Source organism: Anomaloglossus baeobatrachus, chromosome 1, assembly GCF_048569485.1.
Source record: "Anomaloglossus baeobatrachus isolate aAnoBae1 chromosome 1, aAnoBae1.hap1, whole genome shotgun sequence".
In the NCBI taxonomy this organism is placed as follows: Eukaryota; Metazoa; Chordata; class Amphibia; order Anura; family Aromobatidae; genus Anomaloglossus; species Anomaloglossus baeobatrachus.
In genome coordinates, this window is record NC_134353.1 from 744,593,585 (window position 1) to 744,613,669 (window position 20,085).

Consider the following 20,085-nt stretch of genomic DNA (forward strand, 5'->3'; position numbering starts at 1 on the left):
CTGGCATGTCCCTTCACACCCCACTTTGTCGGCGGTGCTATTAAGGTTGACTTATAAGGCTGGAGCCTTCACATGCCGCGCTCCTTCACATCCTCTAAGAGGCTCTGGGTTGAAGTGGGAGCCTACACGGTCCTCTCTGCATTGCAGAAGACCGGTCTCCATCCGCAGCCCTGTCTGGTCCCTGCTGGAAGGAGCATTTACCCCCCTCTCCAGGGACATGGCCCTGCGTCTCAAAGCTAAGTATTGAGACGTTTTTTCAGGGGTCCCGGGTACTTTTATTAGGGGGACAGTATGTGCTTTAGCGTTACTGTAAATTTCGGCCGGTTCTGGGAATTTCCCATGAGAACCGCGCCGAAGGTGCCTGCTCGTCGGCCGCACTTTAAAATCTAGGCCCCGGCTTTAGTTTGGACCTAGTTTCGTTTTTGGCTTCTCCTGCTTGTTTTGCATACAGCGCCGCCCACCGCCCGACCAGCAGAGGGGAGGGCACTCCTCTCTAGGGAGATGTTCCCTCCCCTGTCTACCTCCCTGTATCTCTCTGCCCTCTGTTTTTCCCGCTCCTGGGCTTATACACGCCCCCCCTCCTTCTCCCAGCGCCATTTTCTCAGCGTTTCTTACACTGGAAGGCGCTGGATGCTGCAGCTGCATACTGTCAGGAAGGCTGACACTTCACAGGGGAGCGGTGAAATCCGGAGGACACACAGAGAGCAGGGCTGGTAAGCCACAACCTCTGGTTGTGGACTTTTATTACACTCTCAGGCTTTCTACAGGAGTGTATTCTGGCTGCAGAACTTCCTCCACAGCAGCATGTCTGTCACTAGGAGCAAGGCTGCAAACATGTATGCTATATGCACTGCGTGTAAGCTCATTCTGCCAGAGCCAAGCACATACCCACATTGTGATGCCTGTGCTAACATGGTTGTGTCTCAGCCTGGAGCCTCCGCAGGGGTCCCTCCGGCTGCTCCGGCCCCGGTGGCTGAACCCCCAGCTTGGGTAGCATCCTTTTCACAAGCTATTTCCAAGTCTTTTGCCGACTCCATGGGGCAGCTGTCCCGGACGCTGCTGTCTATGCATCAGCCTCCCTCTCAGGGTGTCTCTGCGGCTCCGAGCTCTGCAGAGCCCTCAGAGCATGTCCTAGGACCCCGTCCCCCTAAACGGAGACGCACGGACCCTTCTCCTTCCTCGTCCCACGGCTCTGATTCACAAGCCGAGGTGCAGGGCGAGGAGGATTCACTTACTGTGGGCTCAGACGCTGCCTCTATGTACCCCATTGACTTGTCTGAGGGTGATGCGGATGTTAGTGACTTGATTGCGTCCATTAACTCCGTACTGAACCTCAACCCACATGAGTCAGAGGAACAACCCTCTCTGGTAGAGGTACACCAGTTTACCTCTCCTAAGAAACCTAGGAGTATGTTTTTTAACCACTCCAGCTTTCAGACCACTGTTAACAAGCCCAGGGCCTGTCCTGACAAACGTTTTCCGAAGCGTAGTTCAGATGACCGTTTCCCTTTTCCACCGGAGGTGGTTAAGGACTGGGCCCAGTCCCCAAAGGTAGACCCTCCAGTGTCCAGAATCTCAGCCCGCACAGTCATAGCTGTGGCTGACGGCACTTCTCTTAAGGACCCCACTGACCGCCAGGTTGACCTTCTGGCCAAGTCTGTATTTGAGGCGGCAGGAGCCTCGTTCTCCCCGTCTTTTGCGGCAGTGTGGGCTCTTAAGGCTGTCTCTGCCTCCCTGGCGGAGATTCATTCCCTCTCCAGGGACTCTATTCCTGAGATGGATGCCTTAACTTCTCAAGCTTCGGCTTTTGCATCCTACGCCATGTCTGCCATCCTGGAGGCTTCTCACCGCACGGCGGTGGCCTCCGCTAACTCCCTCGCGATCCGCAGGATCTTGTGGCTTCGAGAGTGGAAAGCGGACGCTTCCTCTAAGAAGTACCTTGCGAGTCTCCCTTTTACTGGGTCCCGGCTGTTTGGGGAACAGCTGGATGACATAATTAAGGAAGCTACTGGCGGGAAGAGTACTTCCTTGCCACAAGCTAAAGCCAAGAAACCTGTCCAGGGCAGGAACCAATCGAGGTTTCGTTCCTTTCGTTCCTCTAACTGGTCATCCTCTAAGCCCTCGGCCTCGTCCACTACCGCCAAGGATCGTAAATCCAACTGGCGCGCAAAGCCGCGTCCTCAAAAGACCGGAGGAGCCGCTGCCACCAAGGCAGCCTCCTCGTGACTATCTGGCCGCGCCAGCAAAGTCCTTGGTCGGTGGCAGGCTCTCCCACTTTGGCGACGTGTGGTTGCAACACGTCTCCGATCAGTGGGTGCGGGATATCATCACCCACGGCTACAGGATACCATTTTCTTCCAGCCCGCCAAACAGATTTTTTCTGTCCACCCCCCCCTGCTCCAAAGCCGCCGCCTTCTCTCAGGCCGTGGCATCCCTGCAGGCCAACGGTGTAATTGTTCCGGTCCCCGCCCGGGAACGCTTCAGCGGTTTCTACTCAAACCTCTTCCTAGTCCCCAAAAAGGACGGTTCCTCCCGACCCATCCTGGATCTCAAGCTTCTCAACAAGCATGTTCAGGTGCGGCACTTTCGCATGGAATCTCTGAGATCGGTCATTGCCTCAATGACCCAGGGAGATTTTCTGGCATCCATCGACATCAGAGATGCCTATCTGCATGTGCCTATTGCGGTCTCACACCAGCGTTGGCTACGTTTTGCAATCGGAGAGGAACATTTCCAGTTCGTGGCTCTTCCCTTTGGCTTAGCCACGGCCCCTCGAGTGTTCACCAAGGTCATGGCAGCAGTGGTTGCGGTCCTGCACCTCCAGGGATTGGCAGTGATTCCTTACCTGGACGACCTTCTAGTCAAGGCCTCATCCAGTGTAGACTGCCAGCGGAGTGTCTCTCTCACTGTCGCCACGCTAGTTCAGTTCGGGTGGCTTGTCAACCTGCCCAAGTCGACTCTGACCCCGACCCAGGTACTTATGTACCTAGGGATGCAATTCGAGACTCTGCCGGCACTTGTCAGGTTGCCCTTAGTCAAACAGCAGTCCCTTCGTCTGGCGGTGCGCTCTCTGCTGAGGCACCGCCGTCATTCCATCAGACACCTCATGCAGGTGCTGGGTCAGATGGTGGCGTCCATGGAAGCGGTTCCCTTTGCCCAGTTCCATCTGCGTCCCTTGCAGCTGGACATTCTCCGCTGTTGGGACAAGCGGATCTCTTCCTCGGACAGGCTGGTGGCTCTGTCATCACAGGCCAGGAACTCCCTTCAGTGGTGGCTTCAGCCCCTCTCCCTTTCACAGGGACACTCCTTCCTGACTCCGTCCTGGGTGATCCTCACCACGGATGCCAGTCTCTCCGGTTGGGGAGCGGTATTTCTCCATCACCGAGCACAGGGCACTTGGACTCCGTCCGAATCAGCCCTCCCGATCAATGTGCTGGAAATCAGAGCTGTGTTTCTAGCTCTCCTAGACTTTCACCACCTATTGGCGGGCAAGCACATTCGGGTTCAGTCGGACAACGCGACAGCGGTTGCCTACATCAATCACCAGGGCGGAACTCACAGCCGTCTGGCGATGTTGGAGGTTCAACGAATCCTCCAGTGGACGGAGGACTCAAAGTCCACCATATCCGCAGTCCACATCCCAGGCATGGAAAACTGGGAGGCCGATTATCTCAGCCGTCAAACCGTGGACGGCGGCGAGTGGGCCCTGCATCCGTCAGTGTTCAGATCAATCTGCCGCAAGTGGGGCACTCCGGAAGTGGATCTAATGGCTTCCCGGCACAACAACAAGGTTCCGGTTTACGTGGCTCGCTCCCACGATCCTCAAGCCTTCGCAGCAGACGCACTGGTTCAAGATTGGTCTCAGTTCCGTCTGGCCTATGTGTTTCCCCCTCTAGCGCTCTTGCCCAGGGTTCTGCGCAAGATCCGAATGGAGGGCCGTCGAGTCATACTCATTGCTCCGGACTGGCCCAGGCGAGCTTGGTACCCAGACCTGCTCCGCCTGTCCGTAGAGGTGCCGTGGCATCTCCCGGACCGCCCAGACCTTCTCTCTCAAGGTCCGTTCTTCCGCCAGAATTCTGCGGCTCTCAGATTGACGGCGTGGCTCTTGAGTCCTGGATCCTGACGGCTTCAGGCATTCCCTCTGAGGTCATCTCCACCATGACTCAGGCTCTGAAGTCTTCCTCGGCCAAGATTTACCACAGGACTTGGAGAATTTTCCTGTCCTGGTGTCGCTCTTCCGGCCATGCTCCTTGGCCGTTCTCCTTGCCGACCATCCTGTCTTTTCTACAGTCAGGTCTACAGTTAGGTCTGTCCCTCAATTCCCTCAAGGGACAGGTGTCGGCCTTGTCGGTATTGTTCCAGCGGCGTATCGCCCGACTGGCTCAGGTGCGCACCTTCATGCAGGGCGCATCTCACATCATCCCTCCTTACCGGCGGCCCTTGGATCCCTGGGACCTTAATCTGGTCCTCACGGCCTTACAGAAACCCCCTTTTGAGCCTCTCAGGGAGGTTCCTTTGTCTAGACTTTCACAGAAAGTTGTCTTTCTAGTAGCCATAACTTCTCTCAGGAGAGTTTCTGATTTGGCTGCGCTTTCTTCGGAATCCCCCTTTTTGGTGTTTCACCAAGACAAGGTGGTTCTTCGTCCGACTCCGGACTTTCTCCCTAAGGTGGTGTCTTCCTTCCACCTTAACCAGGACATTTCATTGCCCTCTCTTTGTCCGGCCCCTGTGCATCGCTTTGAGAAGGCGTTGCACACCTTGGATTTGGTGCGGGCGCTCCGAATCTATGTGTCTCGCACCCGGCGGTGCACCTCACTTTTTGTGCTAACCACGGGTCAGCGCAAGGGCCTCTCGGCTTCTAAACCGACCCTGGCTCGTTGGGTTAGGTCGGCTATCGCCGATGCCTACCAGTGTTCTCAGGTGCCTCCCCCGCCGGGGATTAAGGCGCACTCGACCAGAGCTGTCGGTGCCTCCTGGGCTTTCAGGCACCAGGCTACGGCTCAGCAGGTGTGTCAGGCTGCCACTTGGTCCAGTCTGCACACTTTTTCTAAGCACTACCAAGTGCATGCTCATGCTTCGGCAGATGCGAGCTTGGGCAGACGCATCCTTCAGGCGGCTGTCGCCCATTTGTGAAGTTAGGTTTTGCCTACTTCTCAGTTTGGTTTATTTCCCACCCATGGACTGCTTTGGAACGTCTCATGGTTTGGGTCTTCCATGGAAGGAACGATAAAGAAAAAGAGAATTTTGTTTACTTACCGTAAATTCTTTTTCTTGTAGTTCCGACATGGGAGACCCAGCACCCTCCCTGTTGCCTGTTGGCAGTTTTTTGTTCCGTGTGTTTCACCGGCTGTTGTTAGTAGACAGAGTTCTGGTTTTGCCGAGTTTTACTCTATCTCTACTTATGGGTGGATGTCCTCCTTCAGCTTTTGCACTGAACTGGGTAGATTGTCATCCAGGGAGTGTATATAGCCCGGAGGGAGGAGCTACACGTTTGAGTGTAGTACTTTGTGTGTCCTCCGGAGGCGCTAGCTATACACCCATGGTTTGGGTCTCCCATGTCGGAACTACAAGAAAAAGAATTTACGGTAAGTAAACAAAATTCTCTTTTTTCATAGTATTTTCCACCCCAAGCTCCTCAACATATCCCAATAGGCATATCACTGGTTCCCTGGGGAGGACACACCCATATGTTCTTCCTATCTTGTGGATAACCTGAGTCCAAAAGGAGACCAGTCTCGGACAAGACCACATCATGTGAAAAATACCTGCGTCAGATCCCTGACACCTTGGACACTCCGAATTCCTTTTCAACCCCATTTTAAACATCAGTAAAGGAGACCTATATACCCGGTGAATCACGTATAGGTGAGACAGTCTGGCTGGTTCGCTCATGGAAAGTTTAGGGATATACTCTAAGATACTCTCCCACACCTCCTCCGTTATCGGCCCAACTTCCTCCTCCCATTTAGATTTAGTTTTAATTGGGTAGTCTAAAAGAAAGGTATGTAGTATATCTTTATACGTGCCAGAAATGATCCCTTTAGTGCTTCCTCCGCCCTTACACACATACTCCAGTACCAGGTCAGTCTGTATGGCCACACTTTGTTTAGCCGCTTGGGCTGCAATCGCATGTTTTAATTGTCTGTAGTGGAGCCAGCCGGACGCCGGTAACTGAAACTCACTCTGTAACTGCGGGAACGACTTCACAATTCCTCCGTCCAATATCTGATGCATGTATATCACACCCTTGCGTCTCCACTCCTCAATATTCACCATTTTCTGAATCTCCGGGAGATTACTGTTATCCCAGATAGGTGTAAACTTAGTTAACCGGGTCACCCCTCTCACCCTTTTCAGCCTATCCCAGGTCTTATTTATAAGTGCCATTGTAGGAGATGTTCTACCCAGGAGCCCCACCGCACCATCCTCTAGTCCCATTACCAATGGACTTCTACCCACTATGTATTCCAGTACTTCTTTAATGCCCCCATCTTTCTCTCGATCAGACCAACCCCTGAGGTGTTGACATTGCGCCGCTATATAATACAATTCCGGATTTGGGATTGCTAGACCCCCCTCATCCTTCGGCCTTTGTAAAGTCTCTAATCGCACCCTAGGCTGCTTTTTACCCCACACCAGGTCCCTAAACAGCAAGTTTATCCCTTTAAATCTTTTCCTTGAAATACAAACAGGGGTATTGTGCAGTATGTATAGGAGTTTAGGCATTACTACCATCTTTAGCAAATTAACCCTTCCAACAACTGACAAATGTAGCTTGTTCCAGGCATCCACCTTGGCTCTCAATTTTTTAAGGAGAGGCCATAAGTTCACCTGTATGTATTTTTCTACTGGCAGAGATATCTGGATACCTAGATATTTAAATTCGTCCACATTCTTCAATTTGTTAGCCCCAGTATCCTCATTTGTCCAGGCTACTTCCCCATCCACTTTAAAGAGGCTCGATTTAGACCAATTAATGGTCAGTCCCGAAACTTCTCCAAATTTCTCTATTATCTGCATGGCATGATCCAATGAGGCTGATGGATCCCCCAAGAAAAGTAATAAATCGTCAGCATAAAGAGCTATTTTCTCCTCTAAATGCCCATACTTAAATCCATGGATCTCCTTTGTTTTCCTAATGGCCGCCGCCAGAGGCTCTATTGCAATAGCAAATAGGAGCGGTGATAGTGGGCAGCCCTGCCTCGTTCCCCGGTGCAACTCAAACGCTGAGGAGGTCATACCGTTAACTCTAACTTTAGCAGTAGGCCTATTATACAACAGCTGCACCCACTTTACAAACCTTGGGCCAAAACCCATATGCTGCAACACTTTCCACAGATACCCCCACTCAACACTATCGAACGCTTTCTGGGCATCTAGCGAAGCGATCACCCTCCGGCCAGGGTTGTCAGGCGGCAACTGTAGATTAAGGTACAATCTCCTGATATTAGCAGCTGTTGACCTATTGGCCATGAACCCTGATTGGTCCATATGGATTAGGTTAGATATAACTCCAGTCAGCCGGTTTGACAACACCTTAGCCAGAAGCTTCACGTCCGCTGTTAATAACGAGATGGGTCTATATGAGTCTGGAAGCCTCGGATTTTTATCCTCCTTAGGAATTACTACTATTATTGCTTCTCTCATAGAGTCCGGCAATACACCTTCCCCCTCCGCCACCTCAAAGACTTTCAATAGTTTGGGTAATAGGATTTCTTCTAACTGTTTATAAATTTCAACTGGTAGCCCGTCTGCTCCCGGTGCCTTGTCATTGCTCATGCCATGCAGAGCGCCCTCCAGTTCATCAATAGTAATAGGTGACTCCAGTTTATCTCTCTCCGCCACAGACAACACCGGAAGCTCACCTCGCTCAAGAAATGAGTCCACCTCTTCCACCCTCATCTCTCCAATAGAAGAATATAGCGTGCGATAGAAATCTTTAAAGACCCCAAGGATCTCCTCAACCTCAGTGACCTGTGTCCCCTCCACCGTGTCCATACCATGCACAAATGAACTACTCCTTTGAGCTGCAGCTATGACCGATAATAGATGACCAACTTTTTCCCCCTCCTCATAAAAATGCAATTTTTGGAATGCCTGCTTCCTTACCGCCTTCTCCAAAAGCATCTTATTAACCTGTTCATGCGCCTGCCTAAGATTTTGCTTCGCGTCCGTAGTAGTACTCCGGATTGCTTCCAGCTCTGCCTTATCTAAGGCCTCCAGGCTATCTTTCTCATCCTGCCTCGTCTGTGTTTTACGTTTACAGATATCCCTGAACAGGAGCCCCCTGAGGTATGCCTTCATCGCATCCCATACCACCAGCGGACCAGTGCTACCCTCGTTGTGGATAAAGAAATCCCCAAGATCCCGTTCTATATTCCCCATATTAATATGACGGATCCATGCTGGATGAAGCTTCCACTCTCCCCTCCTTCCCCCTGTCAGGGTCCCCCGTCGTATGGATACTAGAATTGGGCTATGATCTGAAATCACTCTTGTCAGATATTGCACGTCGCTTATCATTGCATCCATCAGATCACTAGCTAGAGCCATGTCAATGCGGGACAGAGGGTTATGTGAAGCCGAATAACAAGAGAAGCAGGATACCCTCCCATTCTTCACTCGCCAGGCATCCACCATTCCAAGTTCCCCAATAAGAGTGCCAAACGAAGTCATACAACTATCCTGGATACCTGGAGGTCTACTACTCCTATCCCAGTACAGATCTATCACATTATTGAAGTCCCCCACCAGTAAAAAAGGGATTACTCCCCCCTTCTCAGAGAACTCCCTTATCTCCCTTAGTTTGGTGCACTTATATGGAGGTGGTATATATATTGCAGCTATACACATGAGTCTGCCAAATATTTTACACTTGACGGCCACACACTGTCCCTCTTTATCCACATACACTTCTATCTCTTCATATTGCACAGAGTTATGGATCAGCAGTGATACACCCCTTGCATAGTTGGAAAAGGTGGAGTGATAGGCCTTCTGCACCCATCTCCTATTTAAAACATGTGTTGTCTCCTTTGTGAGATGCGTTTCTAGTAGACATATTACTGACGGGTTCTGGTCTTGAACATATTTAATTAATGCCGCTCTCCTAGACCTATCTGATAACCCTCTAATATTCCAACTCAACACCTTAATTCTATCCCCCATTATCCCACCCAGTAAAACCATCAAACCTTGTAGTATCTCCCCATGCTGCCTCTACCCTACCCCTTTCCCCCCTCCCCCCCTGCTCCCCTCCCCTCCTACTCCTCACCACTTCGTGTTTTCGAGTACTCCCGTGAAGCATCGGGTTTTCCAAACCTGGTCCATAATCCCTACTAAATTCCCCCCTACCTCCCTAGCCTTCCCCTCTTAGACACATTTTAAAACTCGTCCCTTTTCCAACAATTCTCCACTCCCCCCCTTTCTATGTATAATCATATTCCACTCAACCAATATAACAGTAAAATGGCGAACAGTAATTAAACTGGAATCTCAAATTGTAAATACCACCACCGCGCCTAATTAGGCAGTCCCCATGTCCTTCGAAGCTCACATCAAACCCTTCGCATTCCCCCTGCATACTACCTCAATCCCAAAGGGAAGGAGAAAAAAAAAAAAAGAAAAAACAAGAAGGGTCCCCTGTAAGCTTCTAAGGATGTTGTAGAGCCTCAGCCGGCCTTCTCCAACACACTGCAGATTCAGACAGTCAGCTCATTCCTTCAAACGGATCCGCTTTTCGTTTGCGTCCAACCACTGCATGGCTTCCTCTGGAGTTGTAAAAAAGTGCACCCGCTCCAACGCCGTCACTCTTAGATTTGCCGGGAACATCATTGAGTATTGCACCCCCATCTCTCGCAGGCGCCTCTTTACTCCTGTAAAAGTCATACGTAGCTTTTGAACAGAAATGGAGTAGTCCGGGTATATGGAAATTCTCTGGCCGTCAATCATAAGATCCTCCATGTCTCTTGCCTTTCGCAGTATAGTGTCCCTGTCTCTGTAGTTGAGGAGCTTGGCTAGCATAGTGCGAGGGCCCCTGCCTGCTGGTTGTGGCTGCATCGGGACTCTGTGTGCACGTTCCACGGCATAGAGCTTGGATAAGACATTAGCACCCATTTTCCCCCTGAGCCAGTCTTCTACATATTCAGTGGGGTTTCTTCCTTCCGCTTTCTCAGGGATGCCGACAATTCGGATGTTATTTCTTCTAGAGCGGTTCTCTAAATCATCATTTTTTGCCATGATTTCAGCTATCTGCTGTGCAAATGTTTTTTCAGACTTTTGTAGTTTTGTAATATGATCCTCTGTTATCCCCACTCTCTCCTCTACAGCCGTTGTTCTCAGATCGGCTTTCTTGAGGTCTTTCTTGATGTCAGCAACCTCTGCCTGTAATCCCTTAACTTGCTTCGTCAGGGTAGTCAGAGCTGTTTTACAAAAAGACACCACTGCAAAAATGTCCTTTAAAGTGGGGTTTTCTGGAGCCTCCTGTGCACTATGTGCTTTCTCCACTTCTCCTGTCTTATCTTGCTGCTTTTCACCATCCCCCATCTCATCAGAGCTGGCATTATCTTCTCCCTCCTCACCTCTGTTATCTATATGCTGAAGTGATTTCTCTTAAGGGGTGCTTCACACACAGCGAGCTCGCTGCCGAGATCGCTGCTGAGTCACGCTTTTTGTGACGCAGCAGTGACCTCATTAGCGATCTCGCTGTGTGTGACAATGAGCAGCGATCTGGCCCCTGCTGCGAGATCGCTGCTCGTTACACACAGCCCTGGTTCGTTTTCTTCAAAGGCGCTCTCCCACTGTGACACACAGATCGCTGTGTGTGACAGCGAGAGAGCGACAAATGAAGCGAGCAGGGAGCAGGAGCCGGCGTCTGACAGCTGAGGTAAGCTGTATCCAAGATAAACATCGGGTAACCAAGGTGGTTACCCGATATTTACCTTAGTTACCAGCCTCTGCAGCTCTCACGCTGCCTGTGCTGCCGGCTCCGGCTCTCTGCACATGTAGCTGCTGTACACATCGGGTTAATTAACCCGATGTGTACAGCAGCTAGGAGAGCAAGGAGCCAGCGCTAAGCAGTGTGCGCGGCTCCCTGCTCTCTGCACATGTAGCTGCATTACACATCGGGTTAATTAACCCGATGTGTACTGTAGCTAGGAGAGCAAGGAGCCAGCGCTCAGTGTGCGCGGCTCCCTGCTCCCTGCTCACACTGGTAACTAATGTAAACATCGGGTAACCATACCCGATGTTTACCTTAGTTACCAGTCTCCGCAGCTTCCAGACGGCGGCTCCGTGCAAGCGCAGCGTCGCTTGCACGTCGCTGCTGGCTGGGGGCTGTTCACTGGTCGCTGGTGAGATCTGCCTGTTTGACAGCTCACCAGCGACCATGTAGCGATGCAGCAGCGATCCTGACCAGGTCAGATCGCTGGTCGGATCGCTGCTGCATCGCTAAGTGTGAAGGTACCCTAAGTCCGGGCAAATTTCTCCAGCCTTGCAGCGATCTGCATCCTCTCCTGACAGGCTGCATTAACTTTCTCAGCTTCCTGCCTTATCATGGCACCATCTTGAGAGCTGGGGACTTTCCCGCCTCCATTATCTTTTTGCCTGTGACGGACCATGGCACTCTGCATCCACCAGACTCACCCCAGACAAGTCCTCACCACCTTATCTTCCTGACAGCCGGCTGAGGCAGTGATAACAGCGGTATTCAGGGATTTATCAAGGGAGTTTGCAGGAGAGCTCCACAAACACGTCTCTTCACATTGCTGTCCAGGCCACACCCCTTAGTTGATGCATACTTGTTCGTTACCCCGCACACGTTGTGTATGTGTATATGTGTGTATATATATATATATATATATATATATATATATATATAACTATGCTTGGGCCGATAACAAAAAAAATAACCCATTCACGTGAATAAGCCTCAAATAATAAAGAGATTAATGTTCTAAGATGAGCAGATCTGTAAGATGCCCAAAAGGGGTTAACTGTAGAGTGCTAGGCGTTCCTGCCATACAATGAAAACCGACGTTTGGGGGATTTCATACTTTGCTTGTTTCATTACATTTGAAACAGCTGTAACACATGTGAAGTGTCTCTTACCTAAAACTGTATCATTTTGGTGTGTTCATAAATAAACTCTAGCAAAATAATTTTACTCCTACCAGCCCGAAGTTAACAAGTGCAGTCTTGTGAGCTTGATATTCAGTGTCCTAAGTAAATAAAGAGTTGTCACTTTGGAATAAGAGAATACTGTGTATGAAGCCTTCAGTGCAGCTGACATGCCAATGGCACAATAGCTTTTTTATCCTTGAATCAATAGAGAGCCATCATTACGAGCTGTAGGTGGCACCATATACAGCAGTGATTGCAGACAGTAGTAGGACTATTTAAATGCTGTGTAGAGAGCAAGCCAGATTCAAGCTTTCTAATCCTAATATTTCCGTACGTCAATACTATGAGCGCAAAGGTTAGTATCCTGAGAAACGTACGTTTTGTTATATGATGGGCTAGTTAAGTGGTCACTTCTGGTTGTATTGAAGCTCATCATTAATTACTATTGTGTTAATTTTGTATTTTTGCACTTGAAAATGAGGATTTAAGACTGTCAAATATTCTACTAAGAATTTCAATATTTTTGTACTCATTTTATATATTTTTTGTACTTTAATACCAGATTACATTGCTTCGGGGAGAGAATGAATCTGCAAAAACCTTACAGTCGGCAGTAAAGTCACTGGAGTCTGAAAAACTCAAGCTGGAGAAAAAAGTGCAAAGCCTGGAGAAGGAACTGGATGAGAACAAAACTCAACTCAGCAACCTGTCAAACTCATCGGGTGAGAACGAAAAGGAGCTTTTGCTATATAACACTATTGCCCTCCAATACTTTGATCATCTCAGCATACCAGATTGCTGCATTTAGGAATGGGAAACAAGCTATGTGATTTGTGATGAATTAAATTGCAAATTCAGTTCCTTTAATAATTGTCAGGACTACTGGTTATAGAAACCTTTAATGAGATGATTTACAATATTCCATCAAAGGGATTTAGACCATAATTTTTTCATAAATCCTTAGAAGTTTTTTAAACTGAAATTTTGTGATGGCTGTTGTGCGTTTTCCTCACATTCCCAACAGAACATGGGTCGTAGGGAAATGCAACTTGACAGGGGCAGAAGCAGCATTGGCAAAACATCTCATAAGTGTTGCAGATTTAAGCTTTCAGCAGAATCATCCAGCAGTCTGCCATTGTAGGAGAATTAACTGTTTTAATCTGGTCATACAGCAGTCATAATATTCATCATCACAACATAGAGTATTTCTAGAGAGAACTGACCGAAACCAAAATAGTCATCTAGTACAGTCTAGAGGAACTGCAAAAATTAAAGTTGAATAGTTAACACAGCACAATCTGTGCAACCCCTCCCTAGCAGCATAAGTCTGCAGCTGTTGCTATTTAACAATTTATACAAATGCATTTATGCACATACTTTCATGTGGAGAGAGCATATACCCCTGAGAATAAAGGATCAGGCATGTTGAAATACAACGTGTCCAATCTTTCTTCCCTCGATACTGCTGCCTGTACACAATAGATGGTCAGGTGGTTCTGCTGATTTTCATCTAGTGTTTACGGACACCTAACAAGAGCCTGGCCACGTCTGGATTATTTCTTAATATAGATTTCAGTTCTTATTGATGATAAAAAAAAAAGCTTACATTGAATGATTTTATTATCTTCTTGATTAAAATCAGATACTTTTTTATTAATCTGAAAAGAAGAAATGTATTTGATATTATGTCATTTTTCCATTTTCATGTTTTAATTCAGCTATTAATCTTTTTTTTTTTTTCTGTGTAAATTAGGTGATGGCTCATTCAATAGTCAGTACATGGAAGACAAGGCATCCATGGAAAGCCAGGTATTAAACATTAGCAAATTGATGTGTATCACATCTGTGTATGCAGGATTAAATTAGTAATCAGCACTCTAGCACACGATGGGTTAAATTTCCAGAGACAACATCTACATCAGGATTGCACAGAAAGGGTTACAGAGCAACATCTAGTTGGAAGAGATTAGTATTGAAAGAATGATTTATAGCAGTAAAGAAATAACATTTTCTGATTAGTAAGGGTCAAGAAAGCCATTAGGTTACTTTTATGGATGCGCCCAACTTTGTAGATATTCTTTTAAATGCAATTGCAATTTCTGTTGGCAATGCAGTCTTACATACAAGGGAAGTCCTTCATCCCTGCAGTATTGCTATGAATATTAGTAATATTGTGGTAGTTATGCCTGACTTAGACATTCACTCATATTGTCATAAGTCGAGAGATCAGGGACTCTAGAATTAATTTATTTGCTGACTAGATTACCCTGCAACCATATTTATATATTGGTACAGTATATGTACTCACCGGAGAAGCTTCCAGATCTGTAGAGCTGTTGGCCATACTTGTTCTCTTGAATCACTGTTGTCCATTTCAGAGAACTTACTGTATACAGCCTTCACAATGGACAAGTCATTATTGCATTTCTAGTGTCCGTATTTGAAAGCACAGTATCAACTGAGGAGAGATATTTATACAATAATCTTGTGTATAATTTTTAGGGCTTGACCATTTCAATAAAATATTGCATTGTCTTATAACCCTGTAACATTTGTGTTGTGTATGAGATAATGAAGCATTGTTTTGGGGTTTTTTTGGGGTTTTTTTCACCTCAGATCGATTTTCTCAATTCTGTCATCATTGACCTTCAACGAAAAAATGACGATTTAAAACAAAAGATTGACAAAATGGTTGAAGCTTCACTGAATGGAAATAATGTGGAGGATATGGATAACCATGACAGGTATCTGTAGTTTTTTATGCCTTGAAGTGTAACACTTTTTGGTTAGTAATTTTTGTATGGCATAAAAAGTGAATATTAGTTGATGGAGATCCTGCCAGGTGATTCCTGCTGCCCTAACCACAGGCAGCATGAATCGGAGACACAGGCTTCATTATAAATATCCATGTATTCTGAAATGCTGCAGAGGTTTATAGCAGATATACATACTTTGAAGCCTGTTACAAGATAACCAAGACTATTAGTTACAGGGGAGCAGGTCCCACCTGCTTGCTTTTCTGGCATCCGTTCACTGACAGGTCTCTCCCTATACACACACACACAGGGAGAGACCTATCAGTCTAGGATACCCGGGTGTAGACGTGCCATCATGACTAGTCCCCTCTTAGTCACTATGGCGCTGTTTTATCAAGACCGGTGTTGTTCACACTAGTCTTCATGAGGGAGTGTGTTGGTGTCAGATGCTCATGATACGCCTCCAAACATATCCTGGTGCATCTGAAAAGTGTCCAAAAGGGATCCAAGGGGGTAATGTTTTTCTTTGTAGAGAGTGACATGTCTAGCATATCTGGGTGAGGAGGCCTATGAGCCATGCAATGCTCCTTTGGAAAATTTAATTTGCAAATTGCCTCCTCAGAGAGGAATGGGACTTCAACTCTAGTGCCACCAATTGGAAATTTCCTAAACGGCAATATATTTTTGCTCTGACTATGGGCAATACACTAAAACACTGTCTGCAAATTGAGATTTTGGTTTGGGTTTTAACCTAGGTCATATGGCAAGACTCGTTAATGTGTTGATATGGACTATTAGGACTGCTACTTCCAATAGGGGCACTAGAGTTCAAGTCCTCTTCTTCCCTGAACAGCCAATTTGCATATGAAAAGTGTCATACTCTCACCACAAATCCCACATCAGTCCAGAACTGGGTAACTGCCGTAAGGAACAACACAGCCCGTCATGATCTATTTGAGCCGTTGCACCCACTCTATCCATTTTGGCTGAACCGAGCAAAATTGACTTGAAAACTCCAGGATTACAATGTGATCCCATTCAGTTGTATTGCACTATGCTGTATTGGCGATACCTAGCAATCCGGCAGAGCTGCTTGTGTCGTGACTACAGTTGCCTTGTAGCCCCAGCCTTGAGGTTACATCCGATGTCTGACCCTGCAGATTTTAGTGGGACTAGAAACAGAGATGTTGGACTTCAACACTCCTGAGCCTTTGTAACTTATGGAGGTTCCCATCTCCCTATTTACGGAATGTAATTATTTTGCTTTCCTGTCTTTCAGTTTGAATGGTACTCAAGCCAAAAAGAAAGTGCCCCCTCGTCTGTTCTGCGATATTTGTGACTGTTTTGATCTCCATGACACGGAAGACTGTCCAACGCAGACTCAGTTGCCTGACTCTCCACCTCATTCCAACTTCCATGGTAACAGAAAAGAAGAGCGTCCATATTGCGATATCTGTGAAGTTTTTGGTCACTGGACAAACAGCTGCAATGACGATGAAACTTTTTAACATGACACGTCTGCCTCGTTGTATCACTTTATCCTTGGGAGTATATCGACCGCACCAGCATTCATGTGCACAGGCTTCTGGGAACCGTCTGCAGAAGAACGTTTACTACTTTTTCAGTTACAATTATGCATATTGCTTCCTGCACTGGCTGAAAAGGGGCTGCTATTGTCTACCAATGAATCATTGCTTCATTATACCATTTTAAGGGCTTGCAAAAGGTATTAGAGCTAATGAGAATAAGACCTCGTGTAATCTATGCGTGTTCTAACATTCACCGTATGTCATTACATTTATAGGGAGCTTTTGTTTCATATTTGCACTATCGTATCTACATTTGAACATTTTTAATGCCTTTAATGTGACACTGGATGTAAACTACATATCGGACTTTCACCAGTCTCAAATCTGGTGAACAATGAAAGAAAACACTGGTTTTCTGTGATTACCAGTACTGAAAATGCCGACAGTTGCACATAGAGCCTGAACAAGTGAGCGTGTATGGGAAGGTGAGAATAGCACTTGTCTGTCCTCTTTCATAGCTCAGCTTTTATTCCGAAATGTAAAAAACACTACTCCATGTGAAAAAAAAAATCATTAAAGGAGTCATGGATGTCTGTGTCTTTTTTAATGATTTTTTTTTTTTCAAAGAAATGGTGGTCATTTTTAACTAGGTCTACGGCGTGCCTGCTTTTGTCACATTGGTATTTGTGGCTATGGCTTTAGTAATCGGGCACCAGCGGATGAAGACTTCCAGGTATGGTGAGCTGTTAACTGTTTTATAAACTACAGATGTAGTCTCTGTACAGCCGACTCCATACACAGATGAGGAACATGTTGGTTTTACTGCACTAGGTCATAAGTGACAGGTTCTTGTACATAGTCCACCCACAGAATTATGGAAGCATCTTGGCCACATTATGTTTGGTAATGACAAGTGCTATACACCTTCCTCCTGTATAAGAAATGACTGCGTCGTTCAAATCTGCATACATTTATTGCATTTTATTCTTTACTCTATCGGGCTACATTGTGTGAACTCTTTCTTTCTAACATCATGTGCTGCTGACCTTTCTCAGCCAGGTAATTGTGGAGCTACCACTGGGGATTTTATCTCCGCACCTATTATATACTGTATCGTCATAGATTATGACCCTAGAGGTTAAGGTAGGTTGTTAATATTTCTGTTGTGTTTCTTCATAGTAAAATACATAAGCTGCAAACTGTTTCCCAAACGACAAACTGCTTTTATTTCAGTATGTTGGTTGATAATGCACACTTTGTGTCTCTTATGCCATGGGGTCTGTACTGTTCGGTGAGGTATGCTGGTCTACACATCGCAGAAATCTATGCATGCAACACTTATATATACTGGTACTGGGTTTGCAATAAGTATATAGTTTCTTGTGATCTACATATATGTATCATTGAATATACATGCATCCATCCAGTGCAGCCCTATTGGTAATATTTGATAGAGAGTGTGCATTACAAAAGTACAGCACTTTAAGCTAAACATGCAAGTGAATTTGGAGTACACGTGATTCTCCACCTAGTCTTTTTTTGTGCTAACTGGTTGAACATTATGACTAGAGTTCAGTGAATACCTAACTATTCATACTCTCTATACTCATAACGAGTACTGTCTAATACTTGCATATTCGTTCTGAATAGCGTGTGCAATGCAAGTAAGTGGGCAAAACTCACAATGTAACGAATAACCCGGATTCTGCACTGTTTGCTACTTGCACGAATAGTACGGCATTCGGGTTACTCATTACTTTGCAAGTCTTTCCCCATTGACTTGCATTGCACACGCTATTCGGAATGAATATGCGAGTATTAGACAGTATTCATTATGAGTATAGCGAGTACAAATAGTCAGGTGCTCGCTCAACTCTAATTATGACCCATGAGAAAAATGTCTGTCCATATAGAGGGGAAAGATGCACTGTGTGGCGCACCAAGCCTCTCTTGCCTCTTTCTGCCTAAATTTAGAATTGCCATTGCACTCCGTATAGGAGGGTGACAAAAATGGTTGTCCAAGATTAGAAAAATGTTTTTTGTTTATGCCCAGATGAAATCCACTTCTGTCTGTGAGAAGTGACTGGCATTGCAGCTCAGCGCCATTTAATTGAAAGAATTGGATTAACGGTTTACCTAATCAGACTTATTGATAGTAATTTGCTACCTAATCAATTGAAGAGTTAAGGCAATGTATCTTAAATAGTCTAGCTCATATATTCAGCTTAAAGGGGTTGTGGGTAAAATGTCAGGAAAATTAGAAGATGGGCATATAATGCTTAAAAATAACAAGAACTTTACTTATTGATGCTCCTGTCACTCCAGGGCAGCCATTCCTCCTCAGTGGTCAATTTTCACAGAACTTAATCGGTGGCATCTCGTCTACAATACTTACCCTCTGCAGCCAATCACTGGCTTCCGCAGTCTTGTGCTGTCCACCCCTATATAACTGCTGAGGATAGTGATTGGCTGCAGTGGTCTCGTGTTATAGGTGGGATATCACTGTCGTAGTCCTGTAAATTAAGACTAGTTGGAAGGCGATGACCAAGCGGTAGTGACTTCAACAGGCTAATGGTTATTTTAAAGCATTATCTACTTGTCCTTCATTTGTTTTCCTCAACAAAAAAAGTGAGAATACCTTTTAGAGAAGAATTGACTCACTGATGATAGATAATGTGAACACCTCAGCACCATCTCAATTTTTTTCAGAAAAAAGATTAGGTGAAGAATCTCTTTTAAAAATATTGTCCCCAAATGTCCAAGCCATGACTTTAACTACAGCATCACAGATATGCCACCTGTGACTCTGCATTCCAGCCAGCTGAGGAATTACAGGGTAACACAGCGGAGTTAAGAAAACCCTAAAATCTGGTTCATGTTGTGCCTCTGACATCTTTACAAATATTCCAGGATCCAATTTTTACCTTCGTCAATGAGGATTGCATTTTGTATTGTGAGCATCCCTGGAATAGTAGAGATGACGTCAGTATTTTCCTTTTCCTGTGCCTGCTTTTTATTCTTGAAATAATTTTAACCCCCGTCCCCTCCCTTCCTTCTCCCCCTGTCCCCCCAACCTTGTAAGATTAAAATCTCAAATTCGTTCTACCAATGTTGTACTTGACACCTTGTTATATTTCTGTGTAAAGTTTGTTTATAGAGTACCGTACGTTGTTAAGTTAAGAAATTAGACAGGGAATTTTTCAGAATATGTATATGAACGTGACTGTTGCCTATTAAATGTATAGTAGATGTAAGAATGGATGAATGTAAATATACATATTCTCTCCAAATAAAAAGGTGATTAAATTCTTTCTATCCATATAATGTATTAATAATCCAGTACATATTTATTGTTCATGTAATATGTATGTTCTTAAGTGAGTTTTCTTATATTGAGAATTCTGTACCTGGCTTTCCATGGATACATTTGTAATTGGCTAATAAAGGCTGTATTAACTTAATAAATACATTTTGAGGATAAGCCTTGTTTTTAGTACTGATTCAATTCCTCAGAAGATACTAACACTAAATGTAAGAAATGGTAAAACAAAGACTCTTGTTAAAAATATTAGAATGGCCAAGTTGTAATAACATTTAAAGGGAATCTGTCAACAGATTAGATTAGTTTGGCATATAAAACCTCCTACAGCAATGTTCACACTTTTTGTGTTTTGTTTTTT

At 45.9% G+C, this 20,085-nt stretch overlaps 1 protein-coding gene across 7 annotated transcripts in view; it reads left to right on the forward strand.

Annotated features, from left to right (window-relative positions):
* The window catches only part of CLIP1 (CAP-Gly domain containing linker protein 1), a 187,768-nt gene extending 169,753 nt beyond the window's left edge, over positions 1–18,015 (forward strand). For all 7 annotated transcript variants that reach the window (XM_075323143.1, XM_075323152.1, XM_075323184.1 and 4 more), the window contains 4 exons: positions 12,683–12,842; positions 13,874–13,929; positions 14,737–14,864; positions 16,156–18,015. In XM_075323143.1, coding sequence (XP_075179258.1) covers positions 12,683–12,842; positions 13,874–13,929; positions 14,737–14,864; positions 16,156–16,384 — 573 coding nt within the window. In that variant the 3' untranslated portion in view covers positions 16,385–18,015. The remainder of the gene's footprint in view (positions 1–12,682; positions 12,843–13,873; positions 13,930–14,736; positions 14,865–16,155) is intronic.
* The last annotated feature ends 2,070 nt before the right edge of the window (positions 18,016–20,085 follow it).